The 23,755-nt window shown below is 41.1% G+C and overlaps 1 protein-coding gene across 1 annotated transcript in view; it reads right to left on the bottom strand.

Moving 5' to 3' along the window:
• Positions 1-23,755, bottom strand: part of FRAS1 (Fraser extracellular matrix complex subunit 1) — a 508,994-nt gene that overhangs the window by 193,946 nt on the left and 291,293 nt on the right. The window contains exons 19-20 of the mRNA XM_052641724.1: positions 19,100-19,240; positions 16,004-16,147 (exon numbers count right to left, since the gene is read on the bottom strand). Of these exons, the coding sequence (XP_052497684.1) occupies positions 16,004-16,147; positions 19,100-19,240 (285 nt within the window). The remainder of the gene's footprint in view (positions 1-16,003; positions 16,148-19,099; positions 19,241-23,755) is intronic.

Raw genomic sequence — 23,755 nt, 5'->3', positions numbered from 1 at the left:
AGTCAGTGAGACCCTTCCCTCAAGATGCTCAGGACAAGGTCCGATGTTAGAAGAAAGCCACACCTAAAATACAACTGAAGCTGAAGCTCCAATACTTTGGCCACCTGATGTGAAGCGCCAACTCATTGGAAATGACCCTCATGCTGGGAAAGAATGAAGGCAGGAGAAGTAGGTGACAGAGGATGAGATGGTTGGATGGCATCATTGACTCAATGGACATGAGTCTGAGCAAACTCTGGGAGACAGTGAAGGACAGAGAAGCCTGGTGTGCTGCAGTCCATCGGGTCGCAAAGTGCCAGACATAACTGACAACTGAACAACAACAAAATACAACTGGCGTCTAAGGAGGACCAGAGAATTATTTATCCAAAGGAAATAAGAGGGACTTAAGCTTTGCAAGATGTGGCGGTGACTAGAATGTGGAAGAGGGGTGGGAAGGAAGCAAGTGTAACTCAATTTTAAATTATAATTATGATCAACTCCTTTCAACAATGCAAAGGTTAATCGGAGTATAACTTGTAGTCAGCTCTCTGCATCCCCATTCCTCCATGTCCTCAGATTCAACCAACCACAGACCGTATAATACTGTAGTATTTACTAGTGAAAAATATCTGGACACAAGTAAACCCATGCAGTTCAAACCTACCTTGTTCAAGCATCAACTGTACTTACTTTTGAATTATACTGGTGAAACATCAGTAGTGGATGAAGAGAGTCAGGAGAAGGAAAAATAGTACCACCTTTGGTAGAGGTGGACCGGGGGTTCTTTTGTGCTTTTTGAGTATATTGTTCCTGTGGATCAAATGTTCAGACCCTTCTCAAAGGAAGGAATGAAGGAAAAGGTATTTAGAAGAAGATACAGAGACATTCAAGGGGAAGAAGTGAGGAAGTTACTTCTGCTGTCATTGTTTTTACGGGATTACATTAATCTTCCAAACACAGAAGAAAGCAGAGATATAAACTGGTGGGAGTGAGAGTTGTGGGAAAGTGTAGGGAGTGTATATGGAAAGGCCATGGTGGGCAAGGTGCCAAAGCCTCAGCAAGAACTATAAGTAATACTGTTATGGAGAAGAGACGGTCCTACTGGAACTAGATCGGGTCATGAGGATTCACGTGTGTGCCCTCTGAAGTGGTGCTGCTTCAAAGCCCAGCTCTACTGCATACTAGCTGTGGAACATTGGGTAAGCTGGTTAATGTCTCTTACCTTAGTCTCTTGGGTTACAAGATGGAAATGTTACTAATCACAGCTCTGACCTTCCAGGGGCACTGCTAAGTTAAGCTGCTTCAGTCGTGTCCGACTCTTTGTGACCCCATAGATGGCAGCCCACCAGGCTCCCCTGTCCCTGGGATTCTCCAGGCAAGAATACTGGAGTGGGGTGCCATTTCCTTCTCCAGTGCATGAAAGTGAAAAGTGAAAGTGAAGTCTCTCAATCGTGTCTGACTCTTTGCGACCCCATGGACTGCAGCCTACCAGGCTTCTCCGTCCATGGGATTTTCCAGGCAAGAGTCCTAGAGTGGGTTGCCAGGGTCACAGTCAGGATTAAATGAGACAATGTATGTGAGAAGTCAGTACATAGTAAGTGCTCAATAAACATTAGTCATTATTGTTAATCTGGGGCCAGCCCAATCAGGACTGCCATTGATACTGATGATCACACTTCCATCTAAGTCATGATTTTTGCCTATTACACGTAAATGGAGAGATTTACATGTGTAAAAAAAGCAGGTAAGTGCAGCCATAGCAATTTTTCTGTCTTTAGTACTTAAAGACAACCTGTGGAGCCTAAATTCAATGGTATTCTTTACACATAAGCAGTCAAACCTTCTCTACAATTCAGGCCCTGGCTTGTAGTTCTGAAGACAAAGCAATCCTAACTTCATTGGGAGCCCTGCCAAGCTGAAGACTTTTAAGTAATGTCATTTCCAAGGCTAGGTAGATATTGTTTAGTAAAAGTCACAATAAGGAGAAAATACAAGCTGCTGTTCTTTAAGCATAGGTCATGATCTTTTTTTCCCCAAAAGTTCAAAGAAAAGAAATGCCTTGAAATATTCAACCATTTTTCAGCAGACAGCACAGTCCCTTAAATAAAACAAAAACTCTGAGAACAAGGGAGAGACAATCACTGAAAGTTCCAGAGAGAGATTGGATTTGCGTCTCTTAGTTCCAGCAATAGGAGATAGGGTGACAGATGAGAAATAAAAAAAAGAATGTGCATTGCCAGAAAAGAAGATAAGGAAACTGAAGAAGGAAATGTTAAAAAAATAAGAGACAAGAAAATCGAAAAAAATATAGAAATTGAATAGGGCCAGATGGAATGAAATAGAAAGTGAAACAGAAGAGATAAAAAGCAAGAAAAATTTTTTAAAAAAATGGGTTACACAAGAAGATTCTTGGTGTAATCACCATAGGACACACTGAAACGGGACTAGACTAAAGTAGATGTTAGGACACCAGAATCACATCATTCCAACATTTCTTAATCACCATCTATGTGCTGATTAGGCACCAAACTGAGCTCTATTCCCACTTCGACAGAAAGGTTCCCTGGGATGACCAACTGCAAAAGTTAAGTGAGAAAATACTCTAAAAATTATAAAATTCACCAAACCACACCATTATTGCTATTAATAATAACATGAAAAGCAGATCTCATCCCAGGTGAAACCTTGGAAGTCATACTTAACTCACCAAGCGGTAACTCTATCCCCTGCTGGTTATTGCCCAGAACCACAACAGAAAAAATAGCCAATCAAATTAAGTTACACAAATATAATGGAATGTTATTTAGCCATTAAATACTACAATTACGTGGATTCTTCCAATGACTTGCCAAGACATGGAAATATACAAAGTGATACTTAAGAGAAAGACAAAGAAATACAGACATGCCTCATTTTATTGTGCTTGACTTAATTGTGCTTTGCACCTGTGTTTTTTTTCTTTTGCAACCTGAAGATTTGTGGCAACTCTACTCTGTCAGATAATGGTTAGCATTTTTTAGCAATAAAATATTTTTATTTAAGGTATAGTCATTGTGTTTAAGACATAAAATGATCGCACACTTAATAGACTATAATATAGTGTAAACATAATTTTTATGAGTACTGGAAAACCAAACAATTTGTGTGACTTGCTTTATTGTGATAGTCACTTTATTGCAGTGGCCGGAAACCAAACCCACAACATTTCAAAGGTGTGCCTGTACATAGCTGCTGATTACAACTATGAAAAATGTGTGTATTTAACCACTGGAAAAGATTAAAGTACATGTGGAGTAACACAAATTACTGAATTTTAGTATGTGTTAATGTTTTTATTTAAAGTTTATTCATTTAATACAGATATATACAATATAGAGGTTCCCTGGTGGCTCAGATGGTAAAGAATCTGCCTGCAATGCAGGAGACACAGCTTTGATCTCTGGGTCAGGAAGATCCCCTGGAGGAGGGAATGGCAACCCACTCAAGTATTCTTGCCTGGAGAATGCCCATGGACAGAGGAGCCTGATGGGCTACAGTCCATGGGATTGCAAAGAGCTGGAAATGACTCAAGCAACTTGGCAAGGGATACACTATATAAATCCACTGCAATCTTAAATGACTTCCTTAGCATTTAAAACAGACCAAAAAATTCTTGAAGCTTTCCCCAATAGTGCTGCTCCAACCATCTTGCCATACCAGACTCTGAGGAGCCACCTTTTAATCTACAACCAGAAATTTTCTTGAGTTCCTATTATTATATTTTGTCTCATCAAGTAGGACAAAATGGTTAAGTATTGGGCAAAAAGTTCGTTCATGTTTTTCCATAAGCTCTTATGGGAGGGGACTTCCTTGCTGGTCCAGTGATTAAGAATCTGCCTTATGGCTCAGGGGGTGCAGGTTCAATCCCTGGTACTGGAACTAAGATCCCATGTGACACGGCACAACTAAGCCCACCAGTCACAGCTACTGAGCCCATGCACCCTGGAGCCCACACCACAACTAGAGGGAAGTCTGAGTGCAGCGACTAAGACTCAACACAGCCAAAAATAAAATTAAAAATAGGAATAATTTTTTTAAAAAATAGATCTTATGGGAAAACCAGAACCAACTTCTGGCCAACTGAGTATATAACTTCTGGAATCACTCTCCAGGTTAAAATCTTGGCTCTATCTTCCAAATTTTGTCATATTGAGTAAGTGACTTGAACATGTCTTCAGCTCAGTTTCTTCATATGCGAAATGGAGATCACATTAGTACCCACCTTGGAGAATCACTGTCACTATTAAATGGCAAAATGCATTCAAAGCAATTAGCACAGTGTTTGTCACATACTAACGGGTTTCCAGGTGGTGCAGTGGTAAAAAATGGGCCTGCTGATGCAGGAGACACAAGAGACTCAGGTTCAACTTCTGAGTCAAGAAAATCCCCCGGAGGAGGAAATGGCAACCTGATCCAGTATTCTTGCCTGGTAAATTCCATGGACAGAGGAGCCTGGAGGGCTACATCCATGAGGTTGCAAAGAGTTGGACACGACTGAGCAACTGAGCACAGTACTGCACTGTCATATACTAAGCTCTCAGTACAGTCACCTATTACTAGACACCATGAAAAGACCACTCACAGAGAACACGAGCCAGTCAATGCCAAGTGGTTCGAAATCCTTAGAAACAATCAGCGTACCTAAAAATGACAACTCAGGAGCTGCAAAAAGCAGGCTGGTCCTAGAAGAGAAGGAATCTGAGCAAGGCCAGAAGGGATGGATGGGTAGGATTTTGATGATGAAAATAAAGTACTAACTGTTACAAGTTTTAGCGTGTGCCTTTTTTCTTCTTTCAGTTTACAGTCCCAGGAGCAGCTACAGCAAGATATAGGAGAGTGCCAACCTTCCTCACACGTATGTGTGCATGCTCAGTTGCTTCAGTTGTGTCCGACTCTTTGCAACCCCATGGATCGTAGCCCGCCAGGCTCCTCTGTCCATGGAATTCTCCAGGTAAGAATACTAGAGTGAGTTGCCATGCCCTCTTCCAGGGAATCTTCCCCACCCAGGGACTGAACCCGGGTCTCCTGCATCTCCTGTACTGCAGGTGGATTCTTTACCACTGAGCCACTGGGGAAGCCTCCACACCCCACACATAGAAACTGCTCTAAAGCAGAACTGGCTCCCACATTTCTGGCTTCAAGTCACTTTATCTGGAAGCAGAGAACTGGAGCACTGGTTTCTATAGGGCTCTGTCCCACCCAGTTTTTAATGATATTCAAGTTGAATTGTTCCTTTTTTCATCACTCAGTGTTCCAGTTTTCACAGCTTATTTCGCAATAAGGATTTGTTGCTCTTTAACCTGTGCATTGCAACTGTTTCACCACACTTCAGTGTCCTCTTTAGGAAATGATTGACAGTAATTGGGGAAAATTGTGGAAGGGACTCAAGAGGTTTAGTTTTGTTTTTAATGATTTGGAAGAAAAAAGATATTAACAGGTTTTCTAATTTGTCAGCTCAGATTCAGAGAGCAAACATTTCTCAGACCCAGCATTAGAGGAAAATTACTGATTGCTCCCTGATGCTCTTCAACAGTTTAGAGTGGCAAGCCTAAGCAATCTCGGGGCCCTCTGTTCGTCCACAGAGAAAACAAGGAAGAAAGGAAGAGAGAGAGGGGCACCAAGGGATGGAAGGAAGGAAGTTTGCAATCTGAGTGTAGCTTGAGCATTTCATTGGACCTTGAGGAAGTGCCAACAAATTGTCCAACATACTAACACCAGCTAGTGCTGGGCTTCCCAAATATTGTTCTGCAAAGCACTGGTTAACTCTGGGAGAAGCTATAATAAATTGAGGGGAGGGATGCAGCCTCCTTCATTTCAGAGATTCACAATGTACAATTGCTTATTTAAGGTTTTGAGAAATTCCATAATAAAGAAAGCTGCTTAACTTTACTTAACCAAGAGTTTGCCAAATTTATTCAGCCAGGAGACATGTTTTCATGCCACACCTATTAACCATTGCTTTGAACTCAAGTACTGGAATACAATATGAAAATTCCCTTGCTTACATTCTGGCACAGATTTATGAGAAAACAAACCAGCATTTAAAAAATTACTGCATAAACAAAATTTTAATCCCCTAGAATTCTGCCATCCTGACAAATCAGCTATTTAAAATTTTGCAGTCTTCATAGAAAACAAACCTATAGCTACCAAAGGGGAAAGGTAGGGAGGATAAATTCAGAGTATGGGATTAATACACGCACACTACCATATGCAAAATAGATAAACAACAAGGATTAACTGTATAGCACAGGGAACTATATTCAACATCATATAATAAACAATACTGGAAAAGAATAGAAAAGCAGGCAATATGAATATATATATCAATAATTACTTTAAATGTAAATGGATTAAATGCTCCAACCAAAAGACACAGACTAGCTAAATGGATACAAAAACAAGACCCATAATATATGCTGTCAACAAGAAACTCACTTCAGACCTCACGACACATATAGACTGAAAGTGAAAGGATGAAAAATATATTCCATGTAAATGGAAAGCAAAAGAAAGCTGGAGTAGCAATCCTCATACCAGACAAAATAGACCTTAAAATAAAGAAGATTACAAGAGGTAAAAAAGGATACTACGTAATGTTCAAGGGATCAATCTAAGAGGAAGACATCACAATTGTAAATATCTATGCACCCAACATAGGCGCACCTCAATACATAAGACAAACACTAACAGACATAAAAGGAGAAACTGACAGTAACACAACAATAGGAGGGGACTTTACCACCCCACTCACACCAATGAACAGCTCATCAAAACAGAAGATTAATAGGGAAACACAAGTCTTAAAATGATACATTAGATGAGAAGGATCTCATTGATATCTTCAGGACATTCCATCCAAATGCAGAAGAATACACCTTCATCTCAAGTGCACATGGAACATTCTCCAGAATAGACCACATCTTGGGTCACAAATCAAACCTCAATAAATTGAAGAAAATTGAAACTGTATCAACCATCTCCTCCAATCACAATGCTATGTGACTAGACATCAATTACAAGAAAAAAACTGTAAGAAATACAAACACATGGTGATTAAACAACACATTTCTAAATAACCAACGTTACTGAAAAAATCAAAAGGGAAATCAAAAAAATTTCTAGAAACAAATGACAATGAAAACATGACAACTCAAAACCTATGGGATGCAGCCTAAGCAATTCTAAGGGGGAAGCTTATAGCAACACAATCCAAACAAGAAAAACATTGAATAGACAACCTAACTTTACACCTAAAACAACTGGAAAAAGAACAACAAGAGAACCCCAAAATTAGCAGAAGGAAAGATATCATAAAAATCTGAGCAGAAATAAATGAAAAAGAAATGAAAGAAACAATAGTAAAGATTAATAAAACTAAAAGCTGATTCTTTGAGAAGATAAACAAACTTGACAAACCCTTAGCTAGACACATCAAGAAAAAAAGAGAGAAGAATCAAATCAACAAAATTAGAAATGAAAAAGGAGAGGTTACACCAGACAGTGTGGAAATACAGAAGATTATAAGAGACTATTATGAACAACTATATGGCAATAAAATAGATAACCTGGAAGAAATGGACAGATTCGTAGAAAAGTTCAATCTTCTAAGATTGAACCAGGAAGAAATAGAAATTATGAACAATCCAATTACAAGCACTGAAATTGATGCTATGGTCAAAAATCTCCCCAAAACAAAAGCACAGGACCAGACGGCTTCACAGGAGAATTCTATCAAACATTTACAGAAGAGCTAAGGTCTATCTTCTAAAGCTCTTTCAAAAAGTTGCAGAGGAAGGAACACTTCCAAACTCATTCTACGAGGCCACCATTGCCCTGACACCAAAACCAGACAAAGACAACACAAAAAAAGAAAACTACAGGCCAATATCACTGATGAACATAGATGCAAAAATCCTCAATAAAATTTTAGCAAAGAGAATTCAGCAACACATCAAAAAGCTCATACACCATGATCAAGTTGGGTTTATTCCAGAGATGCAAGAATTCCTCAATCTATGCAAATCAATCAAGGCAATACACCATATTAACAAATTGAAAGATAAAAACTATATGATCATCTCAATAGATGCAGAAAAAGCCTTTGACAAAATTAAGCACCCATTTATGATTAAAACTCTTCCAAAAACAGATGTAGAAGGAACCTACCTCAACATAGTAAAGGCCATATATGATAAGCCTACAGCAAACATTATTCTCAATGGTGAAAAGCTGAAAGCATTCCCCCTAAGATCAGGAACAAGACAAAGGTGTCCACTTTGGCCACTATTATTCAACATAGTTCTGGAAGTCCTAGCTACAGCAATCAGAGAAGAAAGAGAAATAAAAGGAATCCAGATTGGAAAAGAAGAAGTAAAGCTCTCACTGTTTGCAGATGACATGATACTGTACATGGAAAACCCTAAAGACAGTATCAGAAAATTACTAGAGCTAATCAGTGAATTTAGCAAAGTTGCAGGGTACAAAATCAATACACAGAAATCAGTTGCATTTCTATATACTAACAATGAAAAATCAGAAAGAGAAATTAAGGAATCAATCCCATTCACAATTTCAACAAAAAGAATTAAATAAATATCTAGGAATAAACTTACCTAAGGAGACGAAAGAACTGTACACAGAAAATTATAAGACACCAATGAAAGAAATCAAAGATGACATAAATGCATTTGAGTCAGTTCTAATATGGTGGATGAACCTAGAACCTATTAAACAGAGTGAAGTAAGTCAGAAAGAGAAAGATAAATACCGTATTCTAACACATATATATGGAATCTAGAAAAATGGTACTGAAGAATTTATATACAGGGCAACAGTGGAGAAACCGACATAGAGAATAGACTTACAGACATGGGGAGAGGGGAGGAGAGGGTGAGATGTATGGAAAGAGCAACATGGAAGCTTATATTACCATATGTAAAATAGATAGCCAACGGGAATTTGCTGTATGGCTCAGGAAACTCAAACGGGGGCCCTGTATCAACCTAGAGGGGTGAGATGGGGAGGGAGATGGGAGGGAGTTCCAAAAGGGAGGGGATATACTTATACCTATGGCTGATTCATGTCGAGGTTTGACAGAAAACAGCAAAATTCTACAAAGCAATTATTCTTCAATAAAAAATAAATTAATTAAAAGAAAAAAAGAATAGAAAACATATATACACATATGCAAATATAGCTGAATCACTTTGCTGGACACCTGAAACTAACACAATCTTGTAAATAAACAATATCTAGATTAAAAGTGAAATAAATAAAATATTTCAGCCTTTTCCTCTACAATACTACTCTCAGTATTATCCCCTTTCTACCTAAGAACTAAAAAGTACAGCCTTCCCTTTAGACATTCCAGAAAAACAATGTTATTTTTTTAATGCATCTTCATTTGAATATTTCTTCAGGTTTTCTTTATAATTCTCATCCTTTTCTATGAAAAAGAGAAAGGTTGTAGCTGAGAAAGACAAAGAGAAGGAGTACCCCAGGCTTTGAAATTTGGGGATAACATTGTTGAGATGTGAGCAAAGTATAAAAACCAAAAATCTATGGAGGAAAACAACTGGTTTGCCATAACACCTCACCATGTCAGCTGCAATCTTATCCACTCTTACCACTCATCCCAGTTCATTTGTCTTTGTTGAAAGCCTTCAGCTCTGGCCCCATATCTCACAAACTGTGTATTTGCTTTGATAGACTTGGAGGAAAAAAAAAAAAACCCTCATACATATGACATCTCCATATGTGATAACACAGTGAGGTTATTGGACCTGTTCCCAGGATGTGCTTATTCTTGTCTGTGTGATAAATTAGATGTAATTTTCTTTCTTAAACAGCTAAGAGCAATTAAGAGGTCTCTGATGATGATCTTAGGTTAGGTACAGCTCAGAGAGAGAATAAATCCTGTGAGTAAATCCTACCAACCTCTAAAGTTCACACGAGACAGAAGAAGAGAGGGTGCTTCTCCAGGGCTTCCACTGTGTCAGATTTTCCCAAGGACTCTGGAAATACCCTCTATTGAGGGCACTGCATGGGTGGACTATCTTCTGCTTTGCTATCACCAGGGCTCCTCCTAACACCTTCCAGCGTTTAGATAAAAGTCACTGAAATATTCCAGGAGTTTAACTTATGACATGACTGAAGCAACACTTGAGCTAAAAAAAGAGTTCCAGGACTTTAGGCTCAGGGTGAAATGAAGATAGCAGATGAGTTTATGGCTCACTGAGACCTTCACCCTCCTCCTGGACAGCTACCCCAGATCGTCCAGTAGTCCCACCTGCCCAAGGTCAAATATATCATCTTCCTATTCTGGTCCTTCACAAATGTTTCTCTCATTCCTTGAACTTACTAGACCAGAATCCTAGAAATCATCCCCCAAATTCACTCTCCCTTAGCATCAGTTCTAGGAGATCACCAACTTCTGCTGTTTCTATTAGGTTGAATCATATGAAACTGCCACTATTTGACCATTTTATTTTTTCCCCACAAAACAGCAATCTCAGATGGGTCGACCTAATATACAATTAATGCTTACTGAAGCCATGCCCTGCTCTTCATCCCCTCAGCAACTTTCTCATCAAAGGGATTCATCTCCCACATGGATTCCTACAACTCCCTCCCAAAGGACTTTCTGCCCCTGTCTTCTTCTACACAATCTTCTGCAGAATTTTCTCTTTACAGAAGTGTAATTAAAACGCTTCCTTCCTTAAAAACCTATCACGGCCTTGATAACAAGGCATATTCTCCCCAAACAGAACCCACAAAGGCCTCATGACCTGGCCTGCTTCCTTCTGCTTCAGGGCCCAGCACCTGGAGGGACCTGGCATTCTACTGAACTCTCTATTGATGCCTGAATAGAAAAAATTCTTTGACTTGTTTTCTGGAATGCTCTCCTCTCCAAATCTCCAAAGCCTTCTAATTCTTACTCATGTTCCCAAATCATCTGTTATGACTAGTTCCAGAAGACCTTCACCACCCACTACACACATGCACACACACACACACACACACACACACACACACACATATGAGTGCACACACACACACACGAGTGCACACACACATGCACATTCCTGTCTGGGATAGGGTGCTGTCCCTCAGCTCACAGAGTCACAATAATATCATATTCAACCAACATCTCCTTCCTTCACTACACAGTGTGTTTCTGGAATGCAAGCACTATATTTATTTATCTGGGCCTCCCCAGAGCCTAGCACAGTGCCTGTTAGGGAGCATGCAGGTAATAAATGCCTGATGAAGCCATACACGAACAAATCCATTACAATATTACAGAGAGAATTGGGAGGTATTTGGAAAGGGCATATGTTCATTAAAAAATAAACCTTGGGGTCAGTGTACTTCTCTAAAAGGTCAACAACTAAAATTACTGGTCATATTTTTCTGTGATAAATATTGATAAGCTACTCTCAACTCAGGGCTTCTCAGGTGGTGCTAGCGGTAAAGAACCCACCTGCCAATGCAGGCAGACATAAGAAACATGGGTTCGATCCTCAGTTGGGAAAACCCCTTGGAGGAGGAAACAGCAACCCATGCTGGATGGCATCACTGACTCGATGCACGTGAATATGAGTGAACTCCAGAAGTTGGTGATGGACAGGGAGGCCTGGCATGCTGTGATTCATCGGGTCACAAAGAGTTGGATATGACTGAGCGACTGAAATAAACTGAACTGAATGATTCTTTATTCCAGTGATCCCATATAAGCCTTAAAATGTTAATGAAATTTCTAATCACCTAATTTACCATCAAAGAGGCCTCTGGACATTGGAGAGAACTGAGCTGATTAAAAATTAAAATTTTCTGATCTCCTTATATAAACATTTATTTATAAAATGGCCCCAGCATAAAGTGTTTAAGTTCCATACTCAGAATAGTTTGAAAATAGTAAAGCTATTATGAAGGTTCAACCTTCTAACATCTCTGACTATCATCTTTCCGACTTTCAATCCACCTTCCACGCAGCTTGCAGCCTTCCTGCCTGTAACATAGTCTTAGCTGTCACAGTTCCCTCTAAAACTCTGAGTCCTATTATTGCCCACTAGAGTCCATCCAAATTTTTCAGCCTAGAACTCTGCATTCTGTATACCCTCACTCCAACTTACATTTTCCAACAATTTCACCTAATATGTCTTAATTGAAACCAGGTCCTTCAGCCAGGTTGGACCACTCTCACTGGCCATGAATGGCCCACATGTTCTACCACTGTGCCTGTTTCCCAATAGAAATACATCTGGAATGCCCACCTCATTTCCCTCTGTCTAACAGAATCCTAGCTATTCTTCAGGAAGAATTTTAGGCCCCACCTGTCCATATCTTTTACTTTTCCCTCCTCTGAACTCCTACAACCCATACTGCCTAAAGAGGCTATGATCCATAAATTGCTTTGTACTATCTGTTAACTGTACTTGTGTCATCTCCTTAAGTAGCCTGGAAGATCTCTGAGACCCCTCAAATTTAACACCCTGGGCTCAGGTGATTCTCAATAAATATCCCTTAATGTGCTTTAACCATGTCAGGACCTCTTAGGAGTTGCTCCTCTGTATCCTAACATAGGAATCAGCGCTAGGATCCTCTGTCCTTGGAATTCTCCAGGCAGGAATACTGGGGCGGGTTGCCATGCCTGTCTCCCGGGGATCTTTCCAACCCAGGGACTAAACCTGAGTCTCTGACCTTGCAGGCAGATTCTTCACTCTCTGAACCATCAGGGAAGCCCCTCTAGCTGTGGGCTATCACATCTGTCTGAAGCCTGGACTCTCTGAGTTTCTACTTTCCATTGTTCCTAAAATGTTTGCAGTCTCTATAATCAGGTTTTGCTCTGAATCCTAGCAGGTCTTGGCTGTTCTCAAGAGTTCTGTCTTCCTAGGGTATAGATCTTGGACTCTCGTGTCAAGTCATTTTTTCACTCTTTTTTAGGTGGTACTACAGGGCTTGTGGTTTCTTAGTTCCCTGATCAAGGATCAGATGCAGGCCCCCAGCAGTGAAAGTGTGGAGTCCTAGCCATTGGACCACAAGGGAATTCCTTCTGATGTCTAGTCTTAAGCTCAGTGTTAGTCACTCAGTTCTGTATGATTCTTTGTGACCCCATGGACTGTAGCTGCCAGGTTTTTCTGTCCATGGAATTTCCCAGGCAAGAATACTGGAGTGGGTTGCCATTTCTTTCTCCAGGGGATTGAACCTGGGTCTCCTACACTGCAGGCAGATTTTTACTGTCTGAGCCAAGGTCATGTGCAAAAAGAAATAAATCACCCAGGACTGCGGCACTCCAGCCACACATGAAGCACTAATACCATTTACTTGCTGTGTTGAACGGGCCACCTCGATACTCTGATGGAGATAACTGGCCACACTCCCTTCTGCCTGGGAACAAGCCCTGCAGCCTGGTCAGTGCCTTCAGAGTGTGTCTAACCAGATTTTTCAGCTTCCCCTCTTGCCCAGTGGATCCCAGGATGCTTCCCACTCAAGCCCTTCAGAGCGTGACAATAGCAGCTATAGGCAAATCTCTTCAACTTGCTCATGCAACTTGGAGAAATGGGTCAAGAAATATAAAATAACCCACTAGTCTGTAAAATCCCCTCTCCAGACTTAAACTCTTTGAGGGCACAATCATCATCTTATTAATCTTTTTTTTTAAAAATATTCTGAGCATATGACCACTGTTAGAGACTCAAAGATATTTATTGTAGGAATGGATGGATGGACACAAACACTGCCTGGCTATTGCATCATTATCCAAATTCTAGGTTTCTTTCCAGTAAGGTGCTTTTTAAACAAAATTTGTGGCCACACCCATGCAGCATGTGGGATCTTAGTTCCCTGATCAGGAATTGAACCCGTGCCTACTGTATTGAGTGCACAGACACTTAACCACTGGACTCCCAGGGAAGTCCCAGTAAAGCTGTTGCTGTTATTGTTGCTGCTTTTTTTTTTTCTTATCTTTTTTGGTTTCCTAATTAACTTCCTTTTAAGATCTGAGTACTAAACTGAGGAGGAAAAAAAAATCCCATTTCCTGTAGCAACTGATTTGCTTCCTGGTTAATCTCCCTACGCTTTTGTGCCCGGTTGTTGTTGTTGTGTGAGCTCAAGGCTGATGACAAAGGTGCTTCACAGCAGGAGATAATAGATAGCAGCAGAGGAGAGGGAAACAGTTTTCAGAGTGCCTGACTATCTTGAACCTGCTTCTTGCCATCTGAAGCTAAGGTGTGCTGCATGCATGTAAGCAATCATTATCATGACTTCAGTTTTCATTAATATGAAGTTCTAAGATTTTGAGCTATTTCAAATCCTGAAAGATGATGCTGTGAAAGTGCTGCACTCAATATGCCAGCAAATTTGGAACACTCAGCAGTGGCCACAGGACTAGAAAAGGTCAGTTTTCATTCCAATCCCAAAGAAAGGCAATGCCAAAGAATGCTCAAACTACTGCACAATTGCACTCATCTCACATGCTAGTAAAGTAATGCTCAAAATTCTCCAAGCCAGGCTTCAGCGATATGTGAACCGTGAACTTCCAGATGTTCAAGCTGGTTTTAGAAAAGGCAGAGGAACCAGAGATCAAATGGCCAACATCTGTTGTATCATCCAAAAAGCAAGAGAGTTCCAGAAAAACATCTATTTCTGCTTTATTGACTATGCCAAAGCCTTTGACTATGTGGATCACAATAAACTGTGGAAGATTCTGAGAGAGATGGGAATACCAGACCACCTGACCTGCCTCTTGAGAAACCTGTATGCAGGTCAGGAAGCAACAGTTAGAACTGGACATGGAACAACAGACTGGTTCCAAATAGGAAAAGGAGTACATCAAGGCTGTATATTGTCACTCTGCTTATTTAACCTCTATTCAGAGTACATCATGAGAAACGCTGGGTTGGAAGAAACACAAGCTGGAATCAAGATTGCTGGGAGAAATATCAATCACCTCAGATAAGCAGATGACACTACCCTTATGGCAGAAAGTGAAGAGGAATTTAAAAGCCTCTTGATGAAAGTGAAAGAGGAGAGTGAAAATGTTGGCTTAAAGCTCAACATTCAGAAAACGAAGATCATGGCATCTGGTTCCATCACTTCATGGGAAATAGATGAGGAAACAGTGGAAACAGTGTTAGACTTTATTTTGGGGGGCTCCAAAATCACTGCAGATGATGACTGCAGCCATGAAATTAAAAGACGCTTACTCCTTGGAAGAAAAGTTATGACCAACCTAGATAGCATATTCAAAAGCAGAGACATTACTTTGCCGACTAAGGTCCATCTGGTCAAGGCTATGGTTTTTCCTGTGGTCATGTATGGATGTGAGAGCTGGACTGTGAAGAAGGCTGAGCACCGAAGAGTTGATGCTTTTGAACTGTGGTGTTGGAGAAGACTCTTGAGAGTCCCTTGGACTGCAAGGAGATCCAACCAGTCCATTCTGAAGGAGATCAGCCCTGGGATTTCTTTGGAAGGAATGATGCTAAAGCTGAAACTCCAGTACTTTGGCCACCTCATGTGAAGAGTTGACTCATTGGAAAAGACTCTGATGCTGGGAGGGATTGGGGGCAGGAGGAGAAGGGGACGACAGAGGATGAGATGGCTGGATGGCATCACGGACTCGATGGACGTGAGTCTGAGTGAACTCCGGGAGATGGTGATGGACAGGGAGGCCTGGCGTGCTGCGATTCATGGGGTCGCAAAGAGTTGGACACGACTGAGGGACTGAACTGAACTGAACTGAAGATTTTTTCAGGAACTGCAAGAGTATCATTAGAAGATTGCACTTGAATCCACAGATATTTACTAAATGTCAGATAGAAAGCAGTGAAGTGAATTTTTGGACATGAGACAAACATCTCCCAAGAGAGAGCTCTTAATCTGATGACAAAGGACAAATGCACGAGCCTTCAAGGGCCTGGCATGAAAAGCCTCAGCCTTTGGCTAGGGATTTCTGAGCCTGTGAAGGGGACTCACTCACCAGCACAGTAGCCCACGAGGTTGAGGAACTGCTCCTCTTTACAGCTGGCTCTGCAGCTCCCAGCAGTCAAAGGAATGTGAGGGTGGCAAGAGATGCAGTCAGACTCCAAAGGGCCGTGGCACTGCCTGCAGGTGGGGTGGCACTCTGGAAGGAAAAACAAGAATCAGGATTGGAGTTAGCAGCTCAGCATGTACACACACGAAGTATTTAGCGTACTCCACCAATTACCCTAAGAACAGACTTCAAATGCTAATCATCTTTTGAAAAAGACTCCTGAGCAAGGTTGGCACACCCTTTGGCATTAACCAAAAGATAGCATTTCTAGGGTCAGCAAAAACATTGCCCATGAACAGAACATGGAATCTAGAAACATTAAAATGAGAGAAACTGGGACTTCCCTGGTGGTCCAATAGCTAAGCTCCCAATGTAGGGGGCCCAGGTTTAATCCCCAGTCAGGGAACTAGATCCCGAATGCCACAACTAAGAGTTCACATGCTGTAACTAAAAAGATCTCACATGCCGAGAGGAAGGTTGAAGAGCTTGCATGCCTCAACTAAGACCCAGTGTAGCTAAATAAGTAAATAAATATTTTAAAATTTGTTAGAAAATAAAATGAGAGGAATTGGTTGCTCAGTATGACCATTCCCGTCTATATAAATCAGGAAGTTCAGATCAAGTAAAAAAACAGAAAAACAAGTGGTAAGACTCTCCCTCTCTAAAATTCAAAGAGCTAGATGGAGAAGAGGGAGACATTTTGCTTCGCAGAAATCCCCAGCAGGCACAGGTGGAACTATCCACAGCAGGGGAAGCGAAAACTTCTCACAGAGTCAGATGCCAACCCTGCTCTCCCTCCAGGCCACAACTTGAATACCTGTTTTAGCAGCAGCACTTAATTAAAATACAAAGAGCCGAAAAAGGCCTCTTTCTAGAGGTTATCATGAACCATGTTTGAAGTTCAATTCTTTAGACAAAACTGTCAAAGCTACGTTTTCCCCAGAAAAACCACCAAATTACTGAGAGGTACTACAGTGAAAAAGAGCAGTGAGTCCCAGTAGGTGCAGGCAATACAGATAAGCATGGCAAAGAATAAAAGAAAGTTGCAGCTGCAACTGCTCTTATGCTGCCAAGATGGGCAGCGGGAGCAAGTGCGCGTGGAAGAAGATTGAAGGGTTTCTCTGCCAAGGATGAGGAAGTCTAAGCCTGTCTGATTCCAAGAGGAGGGGAGGTAAAGGACCAGAGCTGGGTAGTGCTTGCTGGAACTAATGACAAAGAATTCCCTTCTGGTGCAGAGCTGGTGGGAAGGAAAGGCACAGATTTCCAGTAAAGTCAACTTTGTCTGGCAGAAGGCCAAGAGAAGATAAGAAGTTATAGAGAAAAAAAAGGCAAGCAAGCAAACTGCTGATTAGAAGGCTAGCATTAACTATCACCAGTGCTACATTCTTAAGGCTCTTAACTTTGTAAATATCCATCCGAAAGATACTAGCACTTTCAGGTTGCTCTCTATTGCCCAGTGCCCCCTCCCTGCCAGGATATTTCTAGTGACCTTGGAGCCCTGCTGCTTGTGGTACTGTTACTGAGTCCAAGTCCCCTCTACTCGCCCCAATAAATCAGCAGACGAGGTGTTGAGGCAAGAAATAACAACCTTACTTGGAAAGCCAGCAGATCAAGAAGATGGCAGACTAGTGTCTCAAAATAACCATCTTATCAGGGTCTGGATGCCAGGTTATTTTACAGAGGAGGAGGAGGTGAGGAAGTAAAGTACAGAGGCCATTAATCTTGCAAATACCCTCTGGAATGGTCAGCCTCAGGGAGGGGCTGTGTTAATTTCCTCTTTCTTGCAGCCATACATAGGTGAACAGGGTCAAACGTCTCTCTGGACAATGGCACTTTGGTTTCACATTCAGGCAGAGGGGCCGGGTCCCCTGAGGTAGGGCGTTATGTACAGACAGTATCCTTTCAGTTTAGGAAAGCAACAGAAAGTAAAAGAAACAGATTCAGCCTGTAGCCAGACTTTTTTTTATTCTTCCCTATAAAAGTACCTTCCATCTGCTGGTCTCAGGCAGGCAGGGGCATGGGCAGAGAAGAGTTACAGATACTCAGACTTCCCCTAAACAATTTTCCACAGATGAAACCAACTGGGCCAGGGTGAGGACACACAAGGAAAGACCACAGTTTTCAAGGACAACCCCAGTGACAAAGAAACCAAGAACGCTCCCCACTGAGCTTAATAGAGTGTTTCAAGTGAAACAACCCATCAGGGGCCTACAGAGATTAAAAAGCTACTTGTAGAAGAAAATTCCAGGAAAATGATATTGATCTTCAAACATCTAAATTTGTATTCACATTAAATTTCCTCTTTGGAGTTTGAGGCTTGATGAATCTGACAAGTTTTAATTTATTTCAAAAATATTTTTCACATTTACTATGTGTTTTCCAATGCCAGAAACAAAAATCAAACAATGTTATAACGATGGGCTTTTTCCCTATCAGTCGGCCTCAGCAGTCTATTTTTAGAAATAAAACCATAATCATGATAGAATGTGTTTGTCTTTTCTTTCTTTCTTTAGCAACAAGAAAACACAGAGCTACAATAAGGTGCTTAAATTTTAGTATTTTGTCGATTCCAATAAAACCCTTCACTAATCTGAAGTAGTAATTCTTAAAATCTCTGTCACTGAAATATACAGGTGCTCTTAAAAACATATTGGGCTGATGTGTCAAGGAAGAAAATAAATACCCTTTCCCTTTTTTGCTCTATTAGGCTGCAGCGGGGGAAGAGGGGCTGAGGACTGCAGAGGTAAGGCCAATGCCTGCTCTCCCACAAATGCATGAGAGCCTGCAGCAGCTCATCTCCTTGATGGCCCCCACCATCCCTCACTATATGCACAGGGTCAAACTGATTTTCATTTTTCACGTCATCCATATTTCCTATTGGATGAACAGAATTTCACTTGTTTCCCTCACTCAGAAGGACTCACAGCCCAAGTCTAGTCCCTTGGTATGACACGGTTGCTAATTGCAGAGCCAGGTTGTATGAAGACAACATATGGGCATAGGGTGTGATGGGCATAATGCCCAAGCCAGTTACACACTCACCTGTACAACTGCCTTCCTGGTTGAAGTACCCATCTGGGCACTGGGAGAGGCACTGTCCATCCAACAGCACGTGGGAAGGCCAACAGGCTGTGCAGTTGTGTGGGCTCGTCCCTGCACATGCAGAACAGGATGGGTGGCAAGCTGGAAGGGAGAAAAGGCAGAGGAGATCATCAGGAGAGCCACCATCTGACAAGGACAGTACCTCTGCCTTCCCTGTTCACTTTCCTGTAATATTCCATTGGCATAAGTTCTATACATTCCCTTAACTTTCCCAAGGACAGAGCAGACATCTCACATACTTCTTTCAGGCTGTATCCTACAAAGCAAGCATCTGCGGAACCCAGATTAAAGTGTTAGTCATTCAGTCGTGTCCAACTCTGTGCTACCCCATGGACTGAAGCCCGCCAGGCTCCTCTGTCCATGGGATTCTCCAGGCAAGAATACTGGAGTGGGTTGCCATTCTCTTCTACAAGGGATCTTCCTGACCCAGGGATTGAACCTTGGTCTCCTATATTGTAAGCAGATTCCTTACCAACTGAGCCATCAGGGAACTCAGATTAAGAAAGGGATAAGTGACACAAAAAATAGAAATAACCATTTGCGGAGTCATTCATTTCTTTATTCCCATGTTCCCAGTCTCAGAGGATGTCAGACAAAGAACAGAAAGCCATTAAAAAAGGTCTCCTTCCATCAGGACAGCTCCTGTACCATCAATGGGCTGCTGATTAGGCTGCTCAAATTAAAAGGAAGGTGATGGAGGCTTTACTGATTGATTAAACAAAGGTTTCTATGCTGCCCACGCTCTGATGGAGACTGGACACATATAGGTAAGAAGGACTGTCCAACATTTTAAACTGCTCAAAGTAGCTGCATCAACAGACACACAAGCAAATAACTGGAATAAAACAAATGGTAAATGGAGTATAACAGAGAGAATAAGAGCATCATATCACAATTCTCTGTGACCTTGACTAAGTTATGCAATTTCTCAAGGCTCCCACTTCCTCATGTATAAAAATGAGACTATAAACTATACATACCACATGGGGTGTTGGGGATACCATGTGGATTATTTACTATGCCTCACTCATTTCTTCCCACAGAAACCACAATATCAGCTTTTGCCCACCTTTTGCCCTCACTCCTCCTGCCTCCTGTCCCACCCTGGTGCTTCCCCTCTGTGGCCCCTGCATGATGTGACATGCCCTTCCTCTTGGGAACTGGGAGTAAGAGTTCTTTCCCAAAACAATCATCTCCTGATATGCCGGCCTCATCAAAGCTGAATAATAATAAAGCCCACAATGTGAAACAGCCAGCCAATCACTCTCAATCTCTCATTCATCTTTTGTTATTGAGCCGCAAGTAGGTCGAGGTGTTGGGGAAACAGAGGTGAGTAAGACAATGAGTGGGAGGACCCAGGCATTTCAGGGACAAGATCCACTGACTGCAGGGACACCACCCTCAGTCTCCTCTTTGCCTCCTCTGACCCCCAGTCAAACCTCCTGAAGACTCAAGAGATGAGCAGCTTGGAAGAAGCGTATGGGATTTTCTACCACTGAGGTCTCCATTTCCACCAATCCCCAATAAAAACGTAAATTTCAATCCCTGATGTACAGATTGGGCTGCTGTAAGGTAGGATGTTCTTGTCCAGCAGGACTGGTTTGTAGGAGTATTAAACTCATGATATATGACCGTAGATGACTGCTGTCCTAAACCTTCTGGTGCTCCACCCTAGTATCTCATCCATAACTGAGCACCTAAAGGTTTAACACCTGTACCTGAGCTAAGGCCATACCTGTTTGGATTGGGCAGTACACCCAACCTTGCATGCATGCATGGTAAGTCACTTCAGTCCTGTCAAACTCTGCAACCCAATGGACAGTAGCTCATCAGGTTCCTCTGTTCATCAGACTCTCTAGGCAAGAATACTGGAGTGGGTTGCCATGCCTTCTTCTAGGGGATCTTCCCAACCCAGGGATTGAACCATCATCTCTTATATCTCCTGCATTGGCAGGCGGGTTCTTTACCACTGAGCCCCCTAGGAAGCCCCACACCCTACCTTGTGTGTGCTGTGCATATCTGCTCAGTAATGTCTGACTCTTTGTGGGCCCAGAGACTCTGCTGCCCACCAGACTTCTCTGTCCATGAGGATTCTCCAGGAAAGAATACTGGAATGGGTTACCATGCCCTCTTCCAGGGGATCTTCCCAACCTACGGATTGAACCCAAGTCTCCTACATTGCAAGCGGATTCTTTACTGTCTGAGCCACCAGGGAAGCCCATACCCTACTTATTGGTTGATAAATATTTTGATTATTATCCCTAACTACACTGCAGAGCTTTATGTCTATTCAACAGTATTTATTGCTCTATGAAAAACAGAGCCAGAGCTCCAAGTTTTAAAATTATTTCCTTATTTTTTTTAGATTGCCTTGCTAACTACTCTAATAGCACAAGTCACAGCAATTTTTCCCAAGTATTTTCAGAATCACTGACAAACTATTTCCTCTTTAAAAAACAAAATAGAACAAGCAAGCAAATATGACTATAAAAGAGAGGTACATATCAGCTCATTATTTAAGACATGTTTAACACAAATGAAATGACATGTGATAGAAAGTCAGATGGCAGTATTTCAAAAAACAACTAACTTGAATTGTCAACACAAAGCCCTCTAGGATGATTGGGGAAGCAACAAACTTCTACATACCTAAATTTATTTATAATACCAATATGTTCATATCAGACCTTACAAGATTGCAAATATCCCCAGCTTCTCCTGTTCTACTTCCTTAATAAATAGGAAATCAAAGCATATCATTGTTGAATTGAAAACTGGGAGGAGATGAATTAAAGCATTATGAGCAGACAATTTATTTCATTTCATTTGGTCACAAAAATCAATGAGATAAACTGGCTCGATGTAAATAAAGATTGTTACTGAATTATATGAAACAAGAAAGCAACCATAAAGAAGGCTGAGCACCAAAGAAGTGATGCTTTCGAACTGTGGTGCTGGAGAAGACTCTTGAGAGTCCCTTAGGTAGCAGGGAGATCCAACCAGTCCATCCTAAAGGAAATCAGTCCTGAATATTTATTGGAAGGACTGATGTTAAAGCTGAAGCTCCAATACTTTGGCCACCTGATGTGAAGAGCTGACTCATTAGACATGACCCTGATGCTGGGAAAGATTGAGGGCAGCAAGAGAAGAGAGCGACAAAGCATGAGATGGTTGGATGGCATCACCTACTCAATTGACATGAGTTTGAGCAAATTTTGGGAGATAGTGAAGGACAGGGAAGCCTGGTGTGCTTCAATCCATGGGGTCACGAAGAGTCAGACACAACTTAGTGACTGAACAACAACAACAAAAATAGCAATGAAGACAAATTCATTGATGGGCTACGAATTTCAGGAGAAAATCCTTTGGCTCCCACTTGATTTTGGAAATAAGCCTCACTGGACATCCCCATGGCAGACTTCAAAACTGCCTTCATTGGAAATGTTTAAGAACCAAATAGATAATGACCTAGTGAGTCACCCTGTGCCACTGAGGGAAAATGATAGGCTGGATGACCATCCTTTCCAAGTATTTTGTCCTCTGTAATACTCTATTTCTGTAACTATAGGCATCTGTGTCTTTAAAACAAGCTCATGAAACTTCAATTCTGTGCTGCTTTTGGAAATGTCTACACTCTTTCAGTAACTTTTATGAGGGTCTATCATTTAATGGAAGATGATTCTGTAGCAGAAGTTCCAGTTTGAAGTCTAAGATCCTTCAAGGAAGACTAACTCCATTACAGGGCATATATATGGAAGAGATTTGAGAAATAAGTTCTGTGAGTAATTTCTCCACTACATTTTTCAGAGAGTGGTTTTCCAGTTGATGGCTGAGTATATTTCTGAAAAAGCATAACGGAGCTGCTTAAGCGCTAAAAGTTTTGGCATTAAAAGTGTCCTCAGATGGTTGTAAATTCCAGTCAACCTGACACCAATAAAATTTTACCTAAAACAATGAAAACATACCAATTTTTTGCTCATTCTATATTCTGTTTAAATTTCAGACAAAGGACACTACTACTTCTTTTTTCCTTTTAAATAATATATGAAGTAGGCCAGCATAATGTTTTCATATCATATAAAATTTCCTGGCTTTTCATGTCAAAACAATTTTTGAGGTGGATGTCTCTTGAATTATGATGTAAATATCAAAATCCTCAAGGATATGCAGAAGGAACACCATGATGAGGGATGAAAGTTGAAATGAGTGAAGTCAAATAAAATTACTCTTCCCCTCTCCCTCATTCTTCTTTTCCTTCTTTCTTTCTGTTTTCTTTTTAAAGAACAAAAGGCATATTGCTATTTATTTACTTCATTTTCATGAATGGTTTACTTCACTTAGTATAATGTCATTAAGGTTCATCAACATGGGAACATGTGTCAGAATTTTCTTCCTTTTTCAGGCTGAATAAAATTTCACTGTATGTATGCATATTTACCACATTTCGGTGATCCATTCATTCATCGACGCACACTGAATTGCTTCCACTTTTAAGCTAGTGTGAATTATGCTATTATGAAAAAGCGTATACAAATACCTCTTTGAGATCCCACTTTCAATTATTTTGGGCATATACCCAGAAGTAAAATTGCTGGA

This window comes from Budorcas taxicolor, chromosome 6, assembly GCF_023091745.1.
Source record: "Budorcas taxicolor isolate Tak-1 chromosome 6, Takin1.1, whole genome shotgun sequence".
NCBI lineage: Eukaryota > Metazoa > Chordata > Mammalia > Artiodactyla > Bovidae > Budorcas > Budorcas taxicolor.
This window is presented reverse-complemented; position numbering and strand designations above follow the sequence as displayed.